At 42.6% G+C, this 21536-nt stretch overlaps 1 protein-coding gene and 1 non-coding gene across 5 annotated transcripts; one reads left to right on the top strand and one right to left on the bottom strand.

Moving 5' to 3' along the window:
• The first annotated feature begins 104 nt into the window (after positions 1-104).
• Positions 105-21442, top strand: COG4 (component of oligomeric golgi complex 4). 4 transcript variants are annotated; one of them, XM_011380643.2, is made up of 19 exons: positions 105-284; positions 1938-2020; positions 2713-2827; positions 3091-3265; positions 4154-4347; positions 5335-5440; positions 5944-6101; positions 6794-6852; positions 8819-8952; positions 10534-10652; positions 11208-11374; positions 11992-12157; positions 16179-16241; positions 18463-18579; positions 19188-19280; positions 19861-19944; positions 20162-20263; positions 20519-20647; positions 20871-21442. In XM_011380643.2, the coding sequence occupies exons 1-19, from the start codon at positions 114-116 to the stop codon at positions 21003-21005; spliced, it is 2370 nt and encodes a 789-aa protein (XP_011378945.1). In that variant the 5' UTR covers positions 105-113; the 3' UTR covers positions 21006-21442. The 4 variants fall into 4 exon arrangements, with proteins under 4 accessions (XP_011378945.1, XP_011378946.2, XP_023379418.1 ...); XM_023523650.1 differs by lacking the exon at positions 19188-19280 and having other exon boundaries at positions 114-284; XM_011380644.2 differs by lacking the exons at positions 11208-11374; positions 11992-12157.
• On the bottom strand, positions 13467-13570 carry LOC111731815. The gene has a single exon (XR_002777326.1). It is a non-coding gene; the product is annotated as a U6 spliceosomal RNA (small nuclear RNA).
• Positions 21443-21536: the final 94 nt, after the last annotated feature.

Genomic DNA, 21536 nt, shown 5'->3' with positions numbered 1-21536 from the left:
ATAGGCTTTTTAAAGTAGACTTTTAAAAAATGAGTTCATCAGGCACTTCTGTGGGCAGCCCCAAAGGTCAGCGCGCCAACGAAGAGGGGGCCTCGAGAGGCCGGAAACACGGAATGGGAACCAAGATGGCGGACCTCGAGTCCTCCCAGAAGCTGTTAGGGATGCCTCCGCCGCCTGAAGGGGTGGGAGGAGGCCGCTGCTCCGAAATCTCCACCGAGTTTATTCGCTCCCTGACGGAGCTGCAGGAGTTGGAGGCTGTGTACGAACGGCTCTGCAGCGAGGAGGTGGGAGGGCTGAGCCTCTTTATCCAGAGACAGTTGGCGTAGGAGCTGTCAGTCGGGAAATCCGGGCTGTGGGAAGCTCTCTTTTTGCGGAGGGGAACAAAAAAGCACCTACTCGAGAAGCTGGAGTGTATCTGAGTGTAGTTCTTGAGACCTGCCATCTCTCTTCACTCAGTCTGTTTGTTGCTCCCAAGCTTTTTTCATCTGTTATCTGGGTGACTAGCCCCATCTCCCATTGATTTCCTCGGCTTTTAATCACTACGGGTCTTAGGGATAGTAAAGTTACATTGAGAGTATATGCCAACTCGCTTGCTTCTCAAAATAAGAATAAGGGCTCTTTGCATTGATTTAGCAGCTTAAAAATTATGAAACGCTTTCGCCCTGTCGTTGCAAATAAATAAGCGTTCTAAGACTCCCCTTTGTAGGAAATTATTTGGGGGTGTCATTTCAGTGTTTCGGTGAAGTGTAGAACTTTGTAGAAGCCTAAGGTGTTAAGACTCAGGAACAACTGTCTAATCTTGGACAGGTCACTTAATCTCTTACACCCCTAACGTTGTGTCAGATGAGGGGCGTGGACTATATTCTCTCCAGGATTCCTTTCAGCTCATAATGTTTATCTCCTTTCTGCCTCCTTCACTTTTCCGTGGCAACCTATTATCAATACATTTTTGAATGTCAGTTGGGTTCCTTGCCAGTCAGAAGATCTAAGCTCCAATTTGAAGTTTAGTAGCTGTTTCCTAAAACTAAGCATTTAAATAAGATTATTTAAATAAGGTTGAGCACAAAAGGCAATTTCAGCCAGAGGATGGATCATTGATATCTTTGAATATTTCCAAATATTAATTTGCACCAGCTCTAGCAGTTTCTGATATGTTTTCAACAAGATATGCTTTATAAAATTCCGTATTCTTGACTTAACATTCCTAAGCTTGCATTCATTGAGTTTGGGGGGGAAAATTAAGTTGCTCTTACAGACAGAACAATATTAGTTCTGTATTTGTGTTTGATGATTGTCAAGGTGAAGTTTCCCTCTGTATCCTACTGGACTATTTTAAGAGAAATCTATAGCTATTTTTTGTTTAAATTTATTTAAATTAGTTTCAAGTAACTATAGCTAATTTTAATGGCTGTTTTTGAACCACAAGCCACATACTATTATGTTAAGCACTTTATGTTTGTTATCTTGTTTGGCTCACCCAGCAGTCCTATAGGTTATATATTACTAGCCATATTTTAAAGATGAAACTCAAGTATAAGGAGGTTGCATTAATTGAGGCAATGTAGTAAATGGCTTGGCTGAGAGAATTATACACTATGAAAAGACTTTGTAACTCACTTTGGAAGTTCCCATTTGTTTAGCCATTATATTTTAAATGTGTTTTCTGTGTTAGGCACTGTGCTAATAATATTGAATAAAGGTTTATTTCTTCCATTTGTGGTGTTCATCCGCTAAATAAAGTAAGATATACATAAAGTAACAGTTATTATGCAATGTGATAAGAGAAAAAATTAAGTATTGTTTGTTAATGTCCTGAAGGAGCTAAGTGGAAGGAAAGAAGACATTTGAAATGGGATTCACCTTTCATTTAAGTGGCTGAATTAGATAACTCATACGGTTCCTTCTGACCATTCTGATGACATTTCCCTGTGTTTCAGAAAGTGGTAGAAAGAGAGCTGGATGCTCTTTTGGAACAGCAAAACACCATTGAAAGTAAAATGGTCACTCTCCACCGAATGGGGTGAGTCTCTGCATCTCAGCAAGGGCTATTGTAATTTCCAACAGGGTCCATTGGATAAGTAGTTATTTTTACTAACTTTCTCTTATAAAATGCCAGCTAAGTTTGAAACAATGCAGAGGAGTATTACCTCAAGGTAAGTGAATACCTAAGGGTATGTTATGTGGTTTTCAAAGTGTCCTGAACATCACTTGGAAACTTGTTGGAAATGCAAATTTTAGCCTTACCCCCCTAACCCTATTAAATCAGAAACTCTGGAGATGGGATTCAAGAATCTGTTTTTAGCAAGCATACCAAATGGTTCTGGTGCATAGCTCAAGTTTGAGAACAACTGTTCTTATAGATTTTGTGTATATGCTCATCATAAAAAGTGCTCTTTAATCATTTCAGATTGTTGGTAAGTGCATTTTATGCTCACTTAGCAATTGGGAAAATTTGTTCTCTAATTTTTTGGCAGTACCTACTTAGGGATGTCTTTAGTAGTTATGGAAAATTTTTTATTAAGTATAGGCCTGAGTTTACAGTAAAAAACTCTTGAAAAAAAATCTTTTAATAGAGTGAATTAAGCTAAGAATTGTGGAGAGGTACAAAAGAAGCAAAAGACATAGTCTCCTGCAAAAAAAATTTTCCATCCGTTACTCCTACACTCTGCCCCTATGGATTTATTTGTGCTGACAATCTGTCTGTATCTCCAGCCCCAACCTGCAGCTGATTGAAGGAGATGCAAAGCAGCTAGCTGGAATGATCACCTTTACCTGCAACCTAGCTGAGAATGTGTCCAGCAAAGTCCGTCAGCTTGACCTGGCCAAGGTAATCCCATTATGGTGTTGATGTTTGAGTCAATACCTGTTCTTCCATTAAAATGATGTGGTCATTTGCATGATACCTGTCAGTAGTCTTGATCATCAGTAACAGTTTTGCGAGTGATAGTGGTGGTGGTATTTTTGAGTTCACCAATAAGCGCTGAAAAGGACCTATGATTAACCAGATTCAGTCCCTGAATCTCCGTACCTTCTGAAGAGATGTTTATGAAAGAATAGGACATAGTTTCTGAGCACCAGGTCTTTTTGCAGAACCGCCTTTATCAAGCCATTCAGAGAGCTGATGACATCTTGGACCTAAAGTTCTGCATGGACGGAGTTCAGACTGCTTTGAGGAATGAAGATTATGAGCAGGCTGCGGCCCACATTCATCGCTACTTGTGCCTGGACAAGTCAGTCATCGAGCTCAGCCGACAGGGCAAAGAAGGTCGGCAATCTCAAACTGTTGATTTCTAGTTTAGTTACAAACATCTGTAATCTGAACTAGGACCACTCAACTAGGAAAAGGGCATCTGTTGTTAGGGAATGTCCTTGTCTGGCAATAGACCCTATGTAGGTCCTAAACCATCCCAGGGCAGTGTTGTTATTCCCATTTTATAGAAAAGGAAACTGAATCTAGATTTACTCTCCTTTGGCCAATGGGTTTCTTTCCACTTGACCATATTGCCTACTTAAAAAATTAAATTCTTAGCCTGGTCCGTGATCTTGAGTCATCATTTTTAGGCTTCTTTCTTTCTAGCTTTATTTCAAGCTATTCACTCATGCATCAGTTGTGTAAATATTTATTGAGCTTCTCTATATGCCAAGGTATATATAGTTGACCCTTAAACAACATGGGGGTTAGGGGCACTGACTTCCTGCACAGCATATAACTATGGTATTACTTAAAATATTCTGCAAATACTCTATCGTTCGGTTTATATTCCTTTGCTCATTTCATTTTCTTCGCCTGGAATGTATGTTCTTCTTATTCAAGTATAAAATCTTGCTCATTTTAAGAGATGGTACATCATCTTCTCTAGGAAGTCTTTTCCGATTATTTCAATCAGAAATGTGACTTGTGGGCACCTTTATTATGATACTTAGCATACACTGAATTTTGTTATAGTTATCTGTGCACAGAGCTTATCTCTTTCACTGATTATAACTTCTGTGATAATAGGATCATGGCTGATTCACCTTTTAATCACCCATATTACTAGTACAGTATTTTGCAAACAGTAAGTGCAGAATACATTTTTTTTTAATGAAAAGTGGTGTACAGACTAAGTGGCATAAACCTGATGTTAATTTCCACTTTCTTCCCTTTGCACAGGGAGCATGATTGATGCCAACCTGAAATTGCTACAGGAAGCTGAAGAGCGTCTCAAAGCCATAGTAACAGAGAAGTTTGCAATTGCCACTAAGGAAGGGGATCTGCCCCAGGTGGAGCGCTTCTTCAAGATCTTCCCGCTGCTGGGTTTACATGAGGAGGGATTAAGCAAATTCTCAGAATACCTTTGCAAGCAGGTATGGCTCCTGATTGCTTGGCAGGATAAAGATACGGTTCTCTGCCTACAGGTTGGAGCACTGGATAGATCCAATGTCTGTGGATACTTTTTCGCATCTGAATTTGACTCCCGTTTTCTGCTCTTGCTATAGCCTGGCAGGGTTGGATGCATGCATTCATTCAATGTTTATCTATGTATTGCCGGTCTGCTGTGTACCAGGCATGGCCTAGACATCCGATGCACATTTATTTCCAACAGACCAAGTGAAAGTATAGGAAAATTAAAATGCAAATTCTCTGACAAGTTGACTCACTTTTTTCAAGCTATCAGCCAGGAATTAGCTTCTATTAAGAGCATTCAGAGTTGTTGGTTACTGGCTTTAAGACTTCATCACCAGGCTTGAGTCTGAAAATAAGTTGCAATGAGATGAAGCAGACGAGATTACTTAAGGTTAAATCCTGGAAAAGAAACAGGCTCCAGTTAAGGACTCAGCCCTCTTCCCCCACCTTAGATGAAGAGGAACAAATTGAAGCAGGCATGTGTGCAGAAGGTTGTTGTTTTTTTAACTATATGTCAGTGTGCATCCTACCCCCGCCCCCCGCAACTTCTCTATAATGGAACATAATTCTGCCATTAAGAAAAATAAGATGGTTCTGTATTTACTGACATATTTCACTCTCTAACATATGTGGTTTGTTAAAATGAGGGGCACAACAATAAAGATGTATGCTTATGTAAGCTTAGGATATTTTCGAAAGGGTTAATAGTGATCACCTCTGAAAAAGGGGATTAAGAGACCAAGAGCTACCACTGTGTTCAAGTTCATTGTCCTTCCTGAGGCTCAAACAACCCAGAGCCTTCAGACGAGGTTCCTATGTGCTGCCTAGACTTCAGAGCATTAAGGGAAGCATGGGAAAAAGAAAGCCAATGAGAAGTCTTTTGGGAAAACTGAGGCTGGCTTTTAGTCTGAGAAATATATATAGATTCTCTTCATTTTCTTTTTTAGGTGGCCAGTAAAGCTGAGGAGAATCTGCTGTTAGTACTAGGGACGGACATGAGTGATCGAAGAGCTGCAGTCATCTTTGCAGATACACTTACTCTCTTGTTTGAAGGCAAGCCTCTTCACTCTAGGAAGACTGGAGACATTAACAGCAGCATCATACCTTTTCTTCTACCTCCACTAGCCTAATGTCTTTAATTTAAACCTATCATTCACTATATACTGATTTATTGGAGAATTAACTTCCCAATTTAGTATGTGATTCGCAAAGATTAGTTTGAGCCTCCCTAGCCTTCAAGACCAAACTCTAAGAATAAATTTAACACTAAAATAAATTACTAGGAAGAAAGCAATGCTGGTTTTTAAAAATGCTCCTGTAGAAATTATCAGTATAATTTATGAAATGCCTGCTGGTATACCAAACATTGTACATATTTAACAGATAAATTTGCTTAGCAACTTCCAGCACTGACAAGAACCTTTTGTATTCATTTGAGGCAGTGAAGCAACCAAAACATGTTGAGTTAGACCCTGGGTCAGTCCTGGCTGGAAGAAAAGAGTTTATTTTGTGGGAAGAATATTTAGAATCTAACCCTCTCACTTTTTTCTTTCTAGGGATTGCCCGCATTGTGGAAACTCACCAACCGATAGTGGAGACCTATTATGGGCCAGGGAAACTTTATAGCCTGATAAAATATCTGCAGGTGGAATGTGACACACAGGTGGAGAAAGTGGTAGACAAGTTCATCAAGCAGAGGAACTACCACCAGCAGGTGAGCAGGGGAGGCTACAGCAGTTTGGAAGCAGCCAGAAACGCTGAATGGAATAAACTGAGGGGGAAAAAAGAAAAAAGATGCAACAGGAGATACATAAATGCTGAATGCAGACTGGCCTGCACTTTGCCCATCACCAGCTTACTTTGGACTTAAGGTGTTGTCAAGATGACAGTGGCCTTAGTACAAGACTGAGAAGGAACTGGCAAGGTCTTCCTGAACAGAACACAGTAGTAAAATTAAACTAGTTCTTTATATCATAGGATGTACAATTGTGCCTGCTGGTAGTATAATGGGAATTTTATTTGTGAAGGTTCCTTAAGTGCTAAAGGTAACATTTCCTATTCAGAACTTGATTTTTCCATTCTTATAAGTAGCAAAAGTAAGAGCAGAACTTAGAAATAGGGGTAGTCCAAGACAATTTTATTTCTAGGAGAAAAGATTTTAACTCGGGGAGACTCTAGGCGATAATACTTTAGAACACTGTTAGCATCCTTTTTAATGCAATAATAGAGGTGAGCATTAGATCTAAATCAAAAGTAAATCTCTGACTATCATCTTGAAAGCTTGCTTTTGGCTTACCTGTTAAGTAAACTAAACCTAAACATTCTTATATGCTAGAAGTGGAGTGATCAGCAAAAGGCAGACAGGAGGGTGGGGAAGAGCGATCTTATTTCTATGGTGTATTGCAGTTCCGGCATGTCCAGAACAACTTGATGAGAAATTCTGCAACAGAAAAAATAGAACCAAGGTAATCATCTTTTCTTTCGTCCATAACAATTTGTGTTGAATCATGTATAATTCAGATACTATGTTACAATGTGGTTTGTTTTAGGAATGTTTTATCTATGATTCTTTTTTTTTAATGGACTATATCATGCAAAAAAAAGCATATGTATAACACATACATGGTTTATAAAGAATAACGGATCATTACCAATACTTTTAAGCCCCCAATGTGACTTTCCTCCTCTCCCTCCTTCAAAGGTTAACTACTGTCCTAAAATTTTAAGCTTTTTCTTTTTCTAATAAAAAAGAATATATGCTTGTTAAAAGAAAATCGAAAATTATAAAAATATATTCATTCAATCAGCAAATTTTTACTGAGTACACATTACATGCCGGGCACTGGTCCTTGGCACTGGGGATATGGCAGCAAGCAAAGAGAGCAAAACAGACCTAATTCGTTGTGGCAGCTCTGGTCTCTAAAGTAGATAATAATAGTACCTAACACATAGTGTTTCACTACATGCCAGACATAGTTCTAAGTACCTAAAAAATATTAAATCATTTAATCCAGACTTTCTCAGCATCTATACTGTTGGCATTTTGCTGGATAATTCTTCATTATGGAGGACTATCCCATGCATTGTCGAATGTTTAGCAGCATCCCTGGCCTTGACCCACTAGACCCTGGTAACACCCTATAGTTGTGTGACAACCAAAAATGTTTCCAAATACTGCCAGATGTTCTCTGTGAGGTAAAATCACCCTCAGTTGAGAATCACTGATTTAATCCATAAATATTTTTTATAGATAAGAAAACCGAAGCCTAGACAGGTTAAGTGATTTGCCCAAGGTTATCCAGCTAGAAAGTGGCAGAACCAAGAAAAGAGTCCAGGCAGTCTGACTCTAGATTTCATGCTGTTAACCACTATGATATACTAAGTGTAGGCTATAGGAGAACATGTAATAAAGGTATATAATCTAAACTGATGAAGTTCAAGGAAAAATTCCTGAGGAAATGACCTTAGATCTGAGACCTTAAGAGTAAGTAGGAGTAATAAGTAAAGAGTATTTCAGGTAGAACAGGAAAAGCATGTTCAAAGGCCCCATATATTTGAAAAACTGAAAGAAGGCCAGCATAGTTGAAGTACAGAGAGTTGGGGAGCATCTGACATGAGATGAATCTGTAGAGGTTGTTAGAGTCAGGCCATTCCAGGTCTTCTATCCTAAGAGCTATGGAAATCTTGATTACGATAAGACCAGATTTCGCTTTTGAAAAGATCTCTCGAACTTCAGCGTGGAAAACGATTTAATTTGTTAATTTGTTTACATAAGCTGAAGTAGGGGTTCAACTTCATTTTTAAATGTGGATCTCAGTTATCCTAGCACAGTTTTTCGAAAAGACTGTTCCTTTCCTGTTGAGTTGTCTTTGCCCCTCCTTGGAAATCAGTTGACCATCGACGCAAAGATTTCTGGATTCTCAGTTAATCTGTAGGTCTGTCCTTATCAAAATACCACACTATTTTGATTGCTATAGTTTTGTAGTAGGTTGTGAAATCAGTAAGTGTGAGTCCTCCAACTTTTTTTCTCAAGATCGTTTTGGCTATTCATCTGAGTAGATGAATGGGCATGGGACAATTTAATGGAGTATTCCAAAATCCCACCACAGCTAAACAAGAGGTTGGGGAGATATGTTTTTTTCCACACAAGGCATTGATAATTTTTGCTCAAACTGCTAACAAAACCGTACCTCCCAGTCTCTTATTTAGCCCTGGCAGGATTTTAGGGCGTGAATGATTCAGGTGAAACATAAGTGGAATATGTGGTTGACAGCTGTCTCTGACTATAATTGGGTCAGCAGAGCCATGATGACCATCTGCAGAAATCTTCTGGACCCAGTGGGGAGGAGAAGTTTGGGACTTTGTTTGCCATGTATCTCTTATATCTGAAGGAATCCAGTGTCTTGCTTATTTCTCCTCTGTGTGTCTCAGGGAACTGGACCCAATCTTGACTGAGGTCACCCTGATGAATGCCCGCAGTGAGTTGTACTTACGCTTCCTCAGGAAAAGAATCAGCTCTGATTTTGAAGTGGGGGACTCCATGGCCTCAGAAGAAGTAAAGCAAGGTAAAAAGAGTTTTCCATATTCTCTGGAAAGGCTGGGATTCATTGTTATGCCACAGATCTCTTAATAAGGGAATAACTAGAGCTTCTTAGCATCTGGGGGTCTATGGTCAAATTGATTCCCAAGAGAAAATCTACACTTAAGTGCATTTGAGAATTGGACAAGGCCTTTGAAGCCATCTAATCATTTTATAGACTAGGAAGGCTAATGCCCCAAATAATTAAACTGTTTTCCTCTGATCTTTTCCTCACACTATGCTTCCTTACCAGCTTTGGTATTTAATTTAGATAGGTGATATATACACATTGTAGACAGATAGATACGAAGAAAGGAAAGAAAAAATATACACAACTTCCAGGGAACTTTTGGTAGTGATAGGAATATTCAAAGCTGGATTGTAGCAATTGTTGTAAACCTCTATAAAAGTTACTAAAAAATCATTGAATCATACATATAAAATGGGTTAATTTCATGGTACATAAATTATACCTCAACATTTTAGAAAAGAGTATATAGTATAAAGAAAGAGTATACAAAAAGAGTATATAAAAAGAGTATATAGTGTAAAGAAAGCCTTTCACTCGCTCCCTCAGACTCCCAGTTCTTGCAGTTAAAATTTTTGAAGGGATAAATACATTGGAAAAAATGGGTGGCACAGTGCTATTTCATGTACAGACTTACCCTCCAGGTTTTTAAGAAGACCATTTAATTCCTGCTGGGCAAGGATTTCAGAATTCCCTGAACTAGAGACTTGAAACCAACCCAGTATCTGTGGCATTCTGCGTGGTTTTTGGCGGTAACACATGGCAGGGCAATTAGTTATATGGCCCAGATGGCATTGCTTTGAATTGGTATTTAAAGGAAGATGTATGTTCACTTGGTGCTCATTGTTATTAATAACTGTCACTGTTGAGAGCTGTGCTAATACAGTAGCTATGAGCCCCATGTAACTATTTAAATTTAATTAAAATTAAATAAAATAAAAAATTCAGTTTCTCATTCATATTAGCCACATTTCAATTGCTCAATAGTAGCTACCATATTAGACAACACAGATAAGAACATTTCTATCATCTCAGAAAATTCTATCGGACAGTACTGGTTTAGAGAATGAAATGTTTTATACCCAGTATATTTCAGCCTTTACCCTGGAAACTTACATCTTTTGAGTCTTCCTAATTAAGTCTTAGGAAATAATGGAAAAGAGGTAAAAAGTTCTTTGAACAAAAATGTTCACTACAATCTCTAATTACTGCGATCTCTAATTATCTCTATTAATACAAAACATTTGTAAATAACTCAGGTGTCTAAAAATAGGAGAATAGTTTTTAAAAATTTAGACTGTCTACTGGATAAAATATCATAGACATTAAAAATAAATGAGCTAAAAAAACTGTAGAAACATTGAAAATATCCTGATTTTTAAAAGCACAGTACAAAATTATACCTGTACTGTGATTATAACCATGTGAATTATGTGCAGGTTTGGAATAAAGACTAGAAAAGAACCTGAAAAAATAAAAAAGGTTGATCTATTTCCCTTGAGGCAGAAAAGTGAGTATTCTTTGTTGGCTGTCCCTTAGAGCACCAGAAGTGTCTGGACCAACTCCTCAATAATTGCTTATTGAGCTGCACCATGCAGGAGCTAATTGGCTTATATATTACCATGGAGGAGTACTTCATGAGGGAGACTGTCAATAAGGTAAGACAGAGGATACCATCCCTTGGAAATGGGCTTTCTGTCCAAGAAGTCAGACTGAAGGAAATGGTCAAGGCATGTCATGTTTCTTGGTCCTGCTTTGGAATACCCTTGCATGCAGACTGAGTGACACCACTTGGTATGGTTAGTTGTTATGCTTTGCAGTTGTCATGCTCTTTGTAGACCCAGCTGGGACTTCTTTCCCAAGGATCAAAAAGGAACACTTCAGCTCTTCAGGGAGCCTACTTGTTCCCTGCCTTTCTGGAGGTATGTGAGTGAGGAGTCTCAGGGAAGAAGGGCCTCTCCTGATGTCTTACATCCCAGGTAACAGTTGTCTTCAAGGCAAAGGCCCTAAATACTTAATTTCGTAATATAGTTATCGATAGGGAAATGAGCTGTTTTAACAAGGAGTATCCACACCAAGCTGTGACCAGAATAAGCCATGTGGGGAAAAACGTGAACAAGGTATAGAAAAGGAAGCAGAACCAGAGACTGTTTGAGAACTATCTTGGACATGTAGAACTGGGGCCCTTATTGGGTATTTTGCCTTTTGAGTAGGCTGTAGCTCTGGACACCTATGAGAAGGGCCAGTTGACATCCAGCATGGTGGACGATGTCTTCTACATTGTCAAGAAGTGCATTGGGCGGGCTCTGTCTAGCTCCAGCATCGACTGTCTTTGTGCTATGATCAACCTTGCCACCACAGAACTGGAGTCTGACTTCAGGTATGGTTGATGTCCTTTCTCCTTTTCAGAAGGCAGAAAGTTCCTAAAAGTGATTAATTCCTGAGGCCCACTTGTTTCTTCCTTTTTTTCCTTCTCATACTAGTTCAGTTCTATACAGGATATAAGCTCCCATCTACAGCACAACATCCTTGGCTCCACATAGCTGCATAGCAGCCAGATACCTTATAGGCCAAGTCTACATTTCCTGGACTAGATGAGAAGGGTCATTGGTCCTCAGACCTTGGAAAGAGAACAGGTAGTTCATATGAAAGCTGTAGTTGTAGTATTAACTATCATACTTACCATTGCTACAGGCCAGGCACTAAGCCGATCTGCTCTTATTCAGTCCTAATAACCCTGTGAGGTAGGAACTATTAGCTCCGATTTGTAGATGAGGAAACTGGGGCTTAGGGAAATTCCATCCCTTAGGATTTCATGCCTTACTGGGCTGCACAAGGTCTCCTACAGTGGTCTCAAGGATTGGTTATTCTCCTAAAAGAGGAATTTGTGCTGCCGGGTCAGGGTAGTGGGCCCTCTGCTCCTACTGTCCTGAAGGCCAGGTTGAGCACTGTTAGTCCCCATCAATCGTTATGTACCATTTTGCCCACTCCCCCCAGGGACATTCTGTGTAACAAGCTGCGGATGGGCTTCCCAGCCACCACCTTACAGGATATCCAGCGTGGGGTGACAAGTGCTGTGAACATCATGCACAGCAGCCTCCAACAAGGCAAATTTGACACAAAAGGCATTGAGAGCACTGACGAGGCCAAGCTGTCCTTCCTGGTACGTAGCCCCAGCTGCTGGCTGCTGGGTTGGTTTATCTCAAGAAGTTAAACTATGACCTCTAAGCTACAGTGTAATCAGCCTTAAACTGGAGACTTTTCCTCCAGCATCTATGTAGAAGGAAAACTCCTTTAAGGAAAGCTCCTCTTAGAAGGTTCTGAAACCATTTCTTACCCAGGGACCTATTTCTGAGCAGCCTGAGCCAGGACATGCACTGTTCACTGCCCAGAAGTCTGGATGTCTCAGCTCTCCCCGGTACTCATTTCCAAGAGCACTACCCAGCTGTTAACAGGCTCCACTGAGTATCAGGTTTGGCTTACATCTGCCACAGAACCAACTGAAATATCTGTGCCAAGCCTGCAGACTGATTCTCTGGGGACAGTCCCCCAGTATGGGTGGGTGCCAATCATTTAAACCTACCAGGACTGCTTTTCTAGCATACTTCTTACGCTTTTAACTTCTTCAGAAATTTTACCTTATTAAAGCCCTGAGCTACCGAGATGATGACAGATGTGATGAAGGAGTGAGTCTTCCCAGTGTGTGACAGCTGGCGAAAGAGAAGCATGGAAGGATAAAAGGATTTATGGAGGTTAACGGGCAGTTTTTAATGAGCCAGAAAACACAGTTGAGTCCTGAGCTCACAGTCAAGCTTCTCTGGCGCTTGCTGTCTTGGCATGAGTGGAAACAGTATTATCAGAGGTCACTCTGCTTCACCCTTATGTTGGCCAGACTCTGAGTCTTCTTGGCCCAAGATTCAGAGGCTGAAGAAAACATCCAGAAGCAGAGCTCTCAATCAACAGTCCACATATGGGGTCTCAGAACTTCCTGGGGTTAGGTGCAAAACTATGTACATGTATTTTTTTGGAAGCAGAGTCCTTAGCTTTTCAGATTCTTAACTCCCAAAGAGTTCAGAGCTGTTACTTTCTGATACAGAAACCTAAACACACTAATATCTACCTTGTCTCTGTGCAAGGCAACCCACAGTAACTAGTCCTCAGATCCAGCTGCTGTTTAGGCAGCCCCACTCTCTTCCTGTCATTGAAAATATTTTCCTTGGGCACGGGTTCTGTTGATCTGGGATGTCGTGGTTGCCAAAAGAGAGGATCAGCTCCAAGAAACTGTTGCCTCTGACTGTGGTACCTTTGGAGAATTTTGCCAGAATGTCTGTTAACCAGCTTCATGTGATTGTGGATTGACTTAAATTTTTCATTTCGCTTACATTCCCTTTCATTTTTTTATTTTAATTTTTATTAGCTTCGAGTATACAGTACAACGGTTAGACATTTACATAGTTTATGAAATGATCCCCCAAAATATGGAACATTTCATGAATTTGTGTGTCATCCTTATGCAAAGCCCATGCTAATATTCGTATCGTTCCAATTTTAGTATGTGTGCTGTCAAAGCGAATACTCCATTTCATTTTTTACAGAACTTATTTCATTCTTTCATTTCTCTGCTCAGAAATGACTCCTTGCTACTACTTACCACAACAAAGCTAGATGTCTTTGCCAGGTGGTTTGTTGAAGGCCTCTTAAATCTGACCCATCCTGCCACTCTAGTCCTGTTTTCCACTACTTGGCTCTACAAGTCCCCAGTAGGCTGGCCACTGTGCATTCGTGCATTTGCTGTTCCCATTCAGTTTCATTGTTTGAGGACCCAGAAGATAATAAGGCCAACAAGAAAGATGATGCTCAGTGCTTGGTGACAGGTTTCTAGTTTTTCTGATGCCATCATCACTTCCATCACAGGGCCTATTTCTTACGTCACCTTGATTCATTTATCTGTCAAGACGAATTCCCCAATGGTACTGACGTATCATTCACCATGAGCTGGGATAAGCTCAGTGATTGAGTCCTTGCTTACAAGGGCTGTTGATACAAGGAAACTTTGAAAGCAATACTGTTTGAACCCAGTCCATTTTCCCCTCATGACAGATTATTCTTGGTGCCCATAAATGCCTTGGAAACATTTATGTTATAGTCTTCATCCTTGAGCAATCATGACAATGCAGTTTTTTCCCTGGAAGTTTGTCATGTTAGCAGCCTTGTGTTGTAGAATGCTAATGAAAGGCCTTAAGTCTTATCCATCCACAATGAAAGCAGCCTTAACACTCTCAGCAGCATGACTTTTTAGTATTGGCTGTAGGACTCTGATGACAGAAGCATTCTTGGGAAGACAAGAGGGGTGTTCTAATCTCAGTCTCTGGGGTTTCGGGATTCTTCTTTTACCCTGAAATCCTGAAGCTCCTGACTCATCTCTTGAAAATTAGCTCTTCCCTACTTCACCGCTACCTTCCTGGTCATGCCACCAGCATACCAGTTCAGAGGTTCTGTGATCCTTTCAAACTCTAATCCCTCTGCAACACAGCCTCTGGGTTAGTATTCCCAAACCAAAACTGTGCACATGTGGCTTTCACTTTCTTTAATCCTTAGTGCTGCCCCATTATCCACAGGACAGCATAGCACCCAAGTCCCAGTCTGACTTTACCCACCTCTGCAGTTCCACCTCTTTCTGTGTCCCTGCACATGTCCGTGCACTGACTCTCCTGATCCCCGAATACCTTTTGGGGTTTTCTGCCACTGCATTTGCTTATGATATTTCTTTTCCATATACATTCATTCACTCATTCAACAAATATTTATTACAAACTTCTATATACCAGGCATTATTCCAGGTCCTAGAGCTGCACTGCTCAATATGGTAGCTACAAGCCACAAGTGGCTATTTAAATTTAAATTTTTAAAATCCAGTTCCTGAGTTTCACTAGCCACATTTCAAGTGCTCAATGGCCACATGTAGCTAGAGGCTACCATACTGGATAGCTCAGATTTAGAATATTTCCATCACCAAAAAAGTTCTGTTGGACAGTGCTGTACTAGAGACACGGCGGTGAAGAAGATAGACTAGATTCCTGCTTTCGTGGAGCTGTCATTCATGTGGGAAAGACAGGCAAGAAACAAACAAGATTGTATCAGATCATCCCAAGTACCATTAAGAAAATATCAAACAGGACAATGGGCTGAGAGGCTAGGGGAATAGAGAAATGTACTCACCCTCATCTCCTGTCAGTTATGTTCCAGCCTTTTAAGTTCAGCTCAGTTAACAACTCTGCCATGGAGCTTTCTTTGAATACCTCAGACTAAAACGTTTATTCTTTCCTCTAAATGGCCATAGCCGTTTGTGCTATAATTATCACTTTTGTCACATGCTGCTTTTTATTATCTCCTATTCTGCAGTTTGCTTAAAAGTCCATTGAATTATGAGAGAAGGAGCCCTTGGCCTATAGTGCTCAGGAGACCTGAATTCGGATCCTGACTGTAGCTCTGTGGCTTGTCACTCTCTTGAGTTTCTGTCCCCTTACCTGCTTTATTTTTCTTCATGGTGTTTATCACTACCTGATATTACATAATACGTATATTATCTGACTTCTAGATTGTAAACTCTGTGAGGGAGTGAATTTTGTCTGTTTAGTTAATTGCTTTCTCTTTGGTGCCTGGCACATAGTGGGCACTAGGTAAATGTTTGCTGAATCAATTCTTAACTGACTTTGGTGAACCATTTCACCTTCTGAGGAGTCTTGTTCCCCACATAAGCTGGCTTGACATTACTCATTTTGCAGAGGGTATCTGGCAGACCAGGGAGATAATGGATGAGAAAATGCCTGTTGGGTGGCTCTCAGGATTTCTTTAATAAGTGTCAGTCTTGGCATCATTGACCTGGACTTGAGGTTTGAATCCCCAGGACTTTTCCCAAACCTTTGTGCCTAAACATGGAGAAGAAAGACTTGAAACCTTGAGTCAGGTTGGCTTTGCTGCCTTGCATCAGGCACAGGAGAAAAGGCAAACCTGGTTAACTGTTCTGCCCAATCTAACACCTGAGCACCCTGCCTAGTGACAGTGCTGTGGGCCTTCCTCAGCCCTTATCTGAGTCTCAGGAGTACAGCTGTCAGCCAGTCTGGCACTGCAGTGGGTACAAACACGGATGAGCAGGAAGTTCATTCTTTGTCCTCTTCTCCCAGGTGACTCTGAACAACGTGGAAATCTGCAGTGAAAACATCTCTACTCTGAAGAAGACGCTGGAGGTACTGGGGAAATTGCCTATCAGTTTTCGGCCACTGTAGCCCACCCCCCGTCCCACTCCCACTCCTGCCCCCACCAGGCCTCATTTTGAAAGGGAGCCCTGTACTCTCATCCTGGTGGGGACTGGCATTCCCTGGCTTTGAGCCAACTCTCCTTCAGAGCACTTGAGGTGATTCACTAGTGATCGCTGTGAATCAAGAGGTAGCAAGGCACCTTTGGACCGATGTGAAGAGCTCTCGCCCAAGAGTTGGAAGATCAGAATTCAAATTAGATCTTCCAGCATGTGACATACTTAGCATGTGACATTGGACAAATCCCTTAACTCTGAAGGCCTTAGTTCTCTCATCTATTAAATGAGATATTTTTTTTAATGCCACCCAACAAACCCAGAGTAGGGCAGATCTTTATTCTGCCCTACTCTGGGTTTGTTGGGTGGCATTAAAAAAAAAAAAAGTTGAAAGCACTATAAAAATGGTAAAGCCTTTTATAAATGTCAGAAATTAAGATGAGGTAGAGTCACCAAACCTTGTTCAAAGCCAGTTGCTGTTACCATTTTTTAAAGGAAGGTTGCATAGTATACTGAAAATTGTTTGGACTTGGAAGTCACCTACCCCTGAGTTCGTATCTCCACTTGACCACTGACCAATTCTGTGGCCTGATGCGAGTTCTCTAACCTCCCTAAGCTTCAGTTTCCTCATTTGTAAAACAGGGAACATGATATCTGCCCCATGGGGTGGTTGTGAAAATTGAACAAGATAATATCAAGCACCTGGTACATGAGAGGCAGGCAGTGGTAGTAAATAGTTACAGATAATGGCACAGAGTGATTTAAGTGTTAAAAAATGAGGAGCCCAACTCTTCCGCACTCCCAAACTTTGCCTCTGAGAAAGGTGGAGGCCAGGGTCCTGCCACCGTAGTGGGCACTTGAGCTGAGGAGGCTGCTTTGCTGAAGAGACATAGGGCTCAACATGCAGGCTGGTGGTAGTGAGTGTGAGCGTTTAATAAGGTGACCGTCATCATTGTTTGTAAGTCATGGCATCTTTGATTATATTCCTGACTTCATCCTTAACATTAGCCTGTTGTATTTGAAGTAGAATTTTGGGAAATGTTAGGAATTCAGAACTGAGCTAGAATTAGCTAAATGAAAGAAAAAGAGGGACAGCAAAGCGCTAAAAACAAGTCCCATAAATCCTACCCCGTTTAGATTTGCATTTCACTTGTGTTCTTCCTCAGTCCATCAGCACCCTCTTAGATAAGCAGGTCAGGTAGCATGATGTCCATTTTACAGACAAGGTTAAATGGCTAAAGACAGTAAAGATCAGAGCTGCTGTAGGAACGAAAGACCTTTGCCTACTAGATCGATCAGTCCCTTTGCTACTCTTCTCTGTTGTTCCTACTGTAGGCAAAACCACAAATTTTCTAAGGAGTGTACAAGAATGTGGGTACCTGGCAATACAAACACGGTAACCTTCAAGCAGCTGCCCCTGTGGATTTCTCTACACCTGGGCTATAGTGTAGGGATTTAGAACAAGCACTCTGGAGCCAGAATACCCAGCTTGAATCCCAGCTCCACAACTTACTGTTGCGTGTCTTTACGTAAGTTATTAATTTCTCTGTGTTCCAATACAGACAATAGTAGTACCTACTTAATAAAAATAAAATGCTTAGAACAAGGCCTGGCACACGGTAAGCACTTAAATTGTAGCTGTGACCATAATATTAAAAAGCAGAAACTATAACAATAGCTAGAGTCTCCTTAGTGCCTACTACATGCCAGGCACTGAGCTAAGCACTTGGTGCATCATCTCATCCAACTCTCACAACCACCGTGGGAGCTGGAATTTGTGTTCCCGTTTTATAGATAGCAAGTTTAAAGTTCAGAAACTTTAAATCACTTGACTAACGTCACTCAACTAATAGGTGGCTGAGCCAGGATTTGAACCTAGGAACATCTGACTCTAACAGTGTGAAAAAATGTCTGGTATTTGTGTTTTTTTACATCCTAGCACTGGTACCGCTGGATTACAAGGGGGAAGTAGGAGCCAAGTGGCTAGCCACCAGGATAGAATCCAGGTTTTCTGAAACCCACCCAGGGCTCTTGCCTAGGATTGGCCTTATCTCCCAGAGCAGGCTACAGTAGGAGAAATGGCTGATTGCATGTTGCCCTCCCCTCTGCCCCATGGCCTATGCTCAGAAGCCTGAAAACTGGGTGTTCTCTCCTAGAGTGACTGCACCAAGCTGTTCAGCCAGGGCATTGGAGGGGAGCAGGCCCAGGCCAAGTTTGACAGCTGCCTTTCTGACTTGGCTGCTGTGTCCAACAAATTCCGAGACCTCTTGCAGGTAAGCCCCTGGTTCAGCTGCTGGCTGAATTCTGTGCCTGGGTGTTGCTCCAAGAAGATTGTTACCAGCTTATCATGGGCTCCATGTTTAAAGAAACAGGGAGGCGAGGTAAGGGGGTAGCATTCAGGCCACCAAAGTTGTGTAAGTCCCTTGAGATGAAAGGCCCTGTTGGTTTTTCAGCAATCATCATGTTGACAGACTAGCATTCTGGTCCTCTAGAATCTCCACTTGGTCCCCACAGTGCCAAGAGCCCTTAGAAAGCTGCTGCGAGGAAATGAAACCACGTGGTTACTCGGACCTGTTGCCTGACCTTAGCCACAGGTGCTGCCTAGTACCAGGCACTCATATCTCTTCTCTTGAGAGTTTACAGACCAACCTTCAAGGCCTTATCTTTGGCCTGGATCTGACTCTGCACAGATCTGGAAAGGAACCAGTTGTTCCTGGCTTCTTTTATCAGCATTATCTCTGTTACACTTCAGACAGGGCCTGCAGATAGCCTCAGAGCTGGAAGAATGCCCTGGCAGTCAAGAGATCGAAGGAGCAGGAAAAAGGGAAGGGATGGGTGTGCGCACGTTCTAGGTCTGATGCCTCTGCCTTGTTCATCACAGGAAGGGCTGGCAGAGCTAAACAGCACAGCAATCAAGCCCCAGGCGCAGCCTTGGATCAACAACTTTCTCTCTGTCTCTCACAACATCGAGGAGGTCAGCCTGACCACAGAGGGCCATCAAGCCCAGGATTACTTCCTTCATTCCCCCAGCCCCTAGCTGAAGGGCAGTGGAGCTGTCCTGTCTGAACAGACTAGACCTTACATGTGTCTCAGGCCCACTTCCCTCACCCTTACAGCCTAGCTTCCTCCCAGGAAACAGGTTGTTCCTGCAGGAGAAGGGCTCAGAAAAACATCCAAAGGGAGTTTGCCCTGATCTAACGCATTCTTTTTTAATGAGGCTTTTTTTGCCCTACCTATCATAGATAGCCTTTTTTTTTTTTTTTGGTCTAAGGATTCTTCCTGTAGAACATGAGATTCAGAGGGAGAACAATGCTAGGAGCTTCACTGTGTTGTTGGTGCCACTGCTACAACCGCCCGGGGCTGTTTCCCAGTGGGAAGTGTGATGCGGAAGCAGCAGCATTTACTGCTAGCCGGGGTGTCCAAGCCGAATGAGTCAGAAGCTACAGGGGAAGAAGGACCTCTTCTCCTGTTTTCTTAGAGGGGTGGAAGTAGGATGGGGGTGCATGGTGCTTCTGGAGAAGCCCCCAGTGACCCACCTTGCTTCCTAACAATAGGAAGAATTCAATGACTATGAGGCCAATGACCCCTGGGTACAACAGTTCATCCTTAACCTGCAGCAGCAAATGGCGGAGTTCAAGGTGAGCACAGGCTCTAGGGACCAGCTTATGGAATTACCCACCTCTGTCCAAACCAACAGATCACATCTCCTCATCACACCCCTGCTGGGAGCCCTGAAAGCCCTTCCAAGTCCCAGCCTATACAAACACTCCCCAGTGGCCTCATGTAACTGTCTCTACCTGCTGAAGGCAGAGTGGATAGGTGGGACTCCCACTGATGTCTAGTCTCTCTGTGTAGGCCAGCCTGTCTCCAGTCATCTACGACAGTCTGACCAACCTCATGACCAGCTTTGTTGCAGTCGAGTTGGAGAAAGTGGTGCTGAAATCTACCTTCAATCGGGTAAAGTCAAGGGAGCACAGGTCTCCAGCTCTGTTGTTTCTCCTCTGAGGAAGATGAGTCCTGCTACCCCCAGGCCCTTCCTTTCTAAGCCCAGTGCTGCCCCGGCTTCTGAGGCCTTGAAGCTGACTGCAGCCACGGGGTACCACTGGAAGTCCAGATGGCCTTGTAGCCCAGCACTGAGGGAAATTGGGGGCCAGTCCTGCTTGGCCAGAGGGCCAGGCCTTGAACAGTGACTGGGTTTGTGTCCCCTTACAGCTGGGTGGTCTGCAGTTTGACAAGGAGCTGAGGTCACTCATTGCCTACCTTACCACGGTGACCACCTGGACCATCAGAGACAAGTTTGCCCGGCTCTCCCAGATGGCTACAATCCTCAATCTGGAGCGGGTATGTGGGGCTCCCTTGGCCTAGCCAGGAAAAGGTGTCTGGGAAGAGAGGCAGAGACAAAATTTAGATCCCTGCCACTCCCTCAAAACCATGTCTGCCATCAGCCCAGCCCTGCAGGGTACCTTCTCTGTCCTGGGCACTGCTGCTCGGAATCTAGTAGAGCTTAAGGCCTTCTCTCAGGATAACTCCCTCCTTGCTGACTTAGTGTCTGTTCTTCCAACAGGTGACAGAGATCCTAGATTACTGGGGCACCAACTCTGGCCCATTGACATGGCGCCTCACCCCTGTTGAAGTACGCCAAGTGCTGGCTCTGCGCATAGACTTCCGCAGCGAGGACATCAAGAGGCTGCGCCTGTAACTGCCAGGGTGAGCCCACCTGGCCCATCACACTTCAGGACCATTCCCTAAGTGGCCAGAGCCAAGGAGCTGAGCAAGGCTGTCTGGCTTGGGGGGAGTTCTGACAGCCCAGACTGTTCCACTGTTGGCAGCACGGAAACAAGGCCTCAGCTAACTATACTCTTTGCCCTAGACCTAGCTGGGTGGTGGTTTGGGGGCAGCCTCTTCCCACCAAGAGAGGTGGGTCCCTCTGGGCTCCTGATTAGGTGGAAAGGTCAGGGCAGGCCAGCCTTCTACGTGGTGGTCATGCTCTCATCCCCAGACACTGCAGCAAACAGACTGCCTCCCTGCTGGCCCCAAAAGATTTGGATGCATCTGGGGGCCTAGGGAGTTAGGTTTACTCTGAGGAGAGGATGTGATGTTTATGATCACCCTGATTAAAGATAGTCCTTGGAGAGATGCCTGTGTGCTGTTTCCTGGGAGGGCCGGATGCTACCGGACAAGACAGGTCCACCAGTTGCACTGAAATGTGAAGGCAAAAGCCTAAAGCCTC

Source organism: Pteropus vampyrus, unplaced genomic scaffold (assembly GCF_000151845.1).
Source record: "Pteropus vampyrus isolate Shadow unplaced genomic scaffold, Pvam_2.0 Scaffold399, whole genome shotgun sequence".
Taxonomy (NCBI): domain Eukaryota; kingdom Metazoa; phylum Chordata; class Mammalia; order Chiroptera; family Pteropodidae; genus Pteropus; species Pteropus vampyrus.
This window is presented reverse-complemented; position numbering and strand designations above follow the sequence as displayed.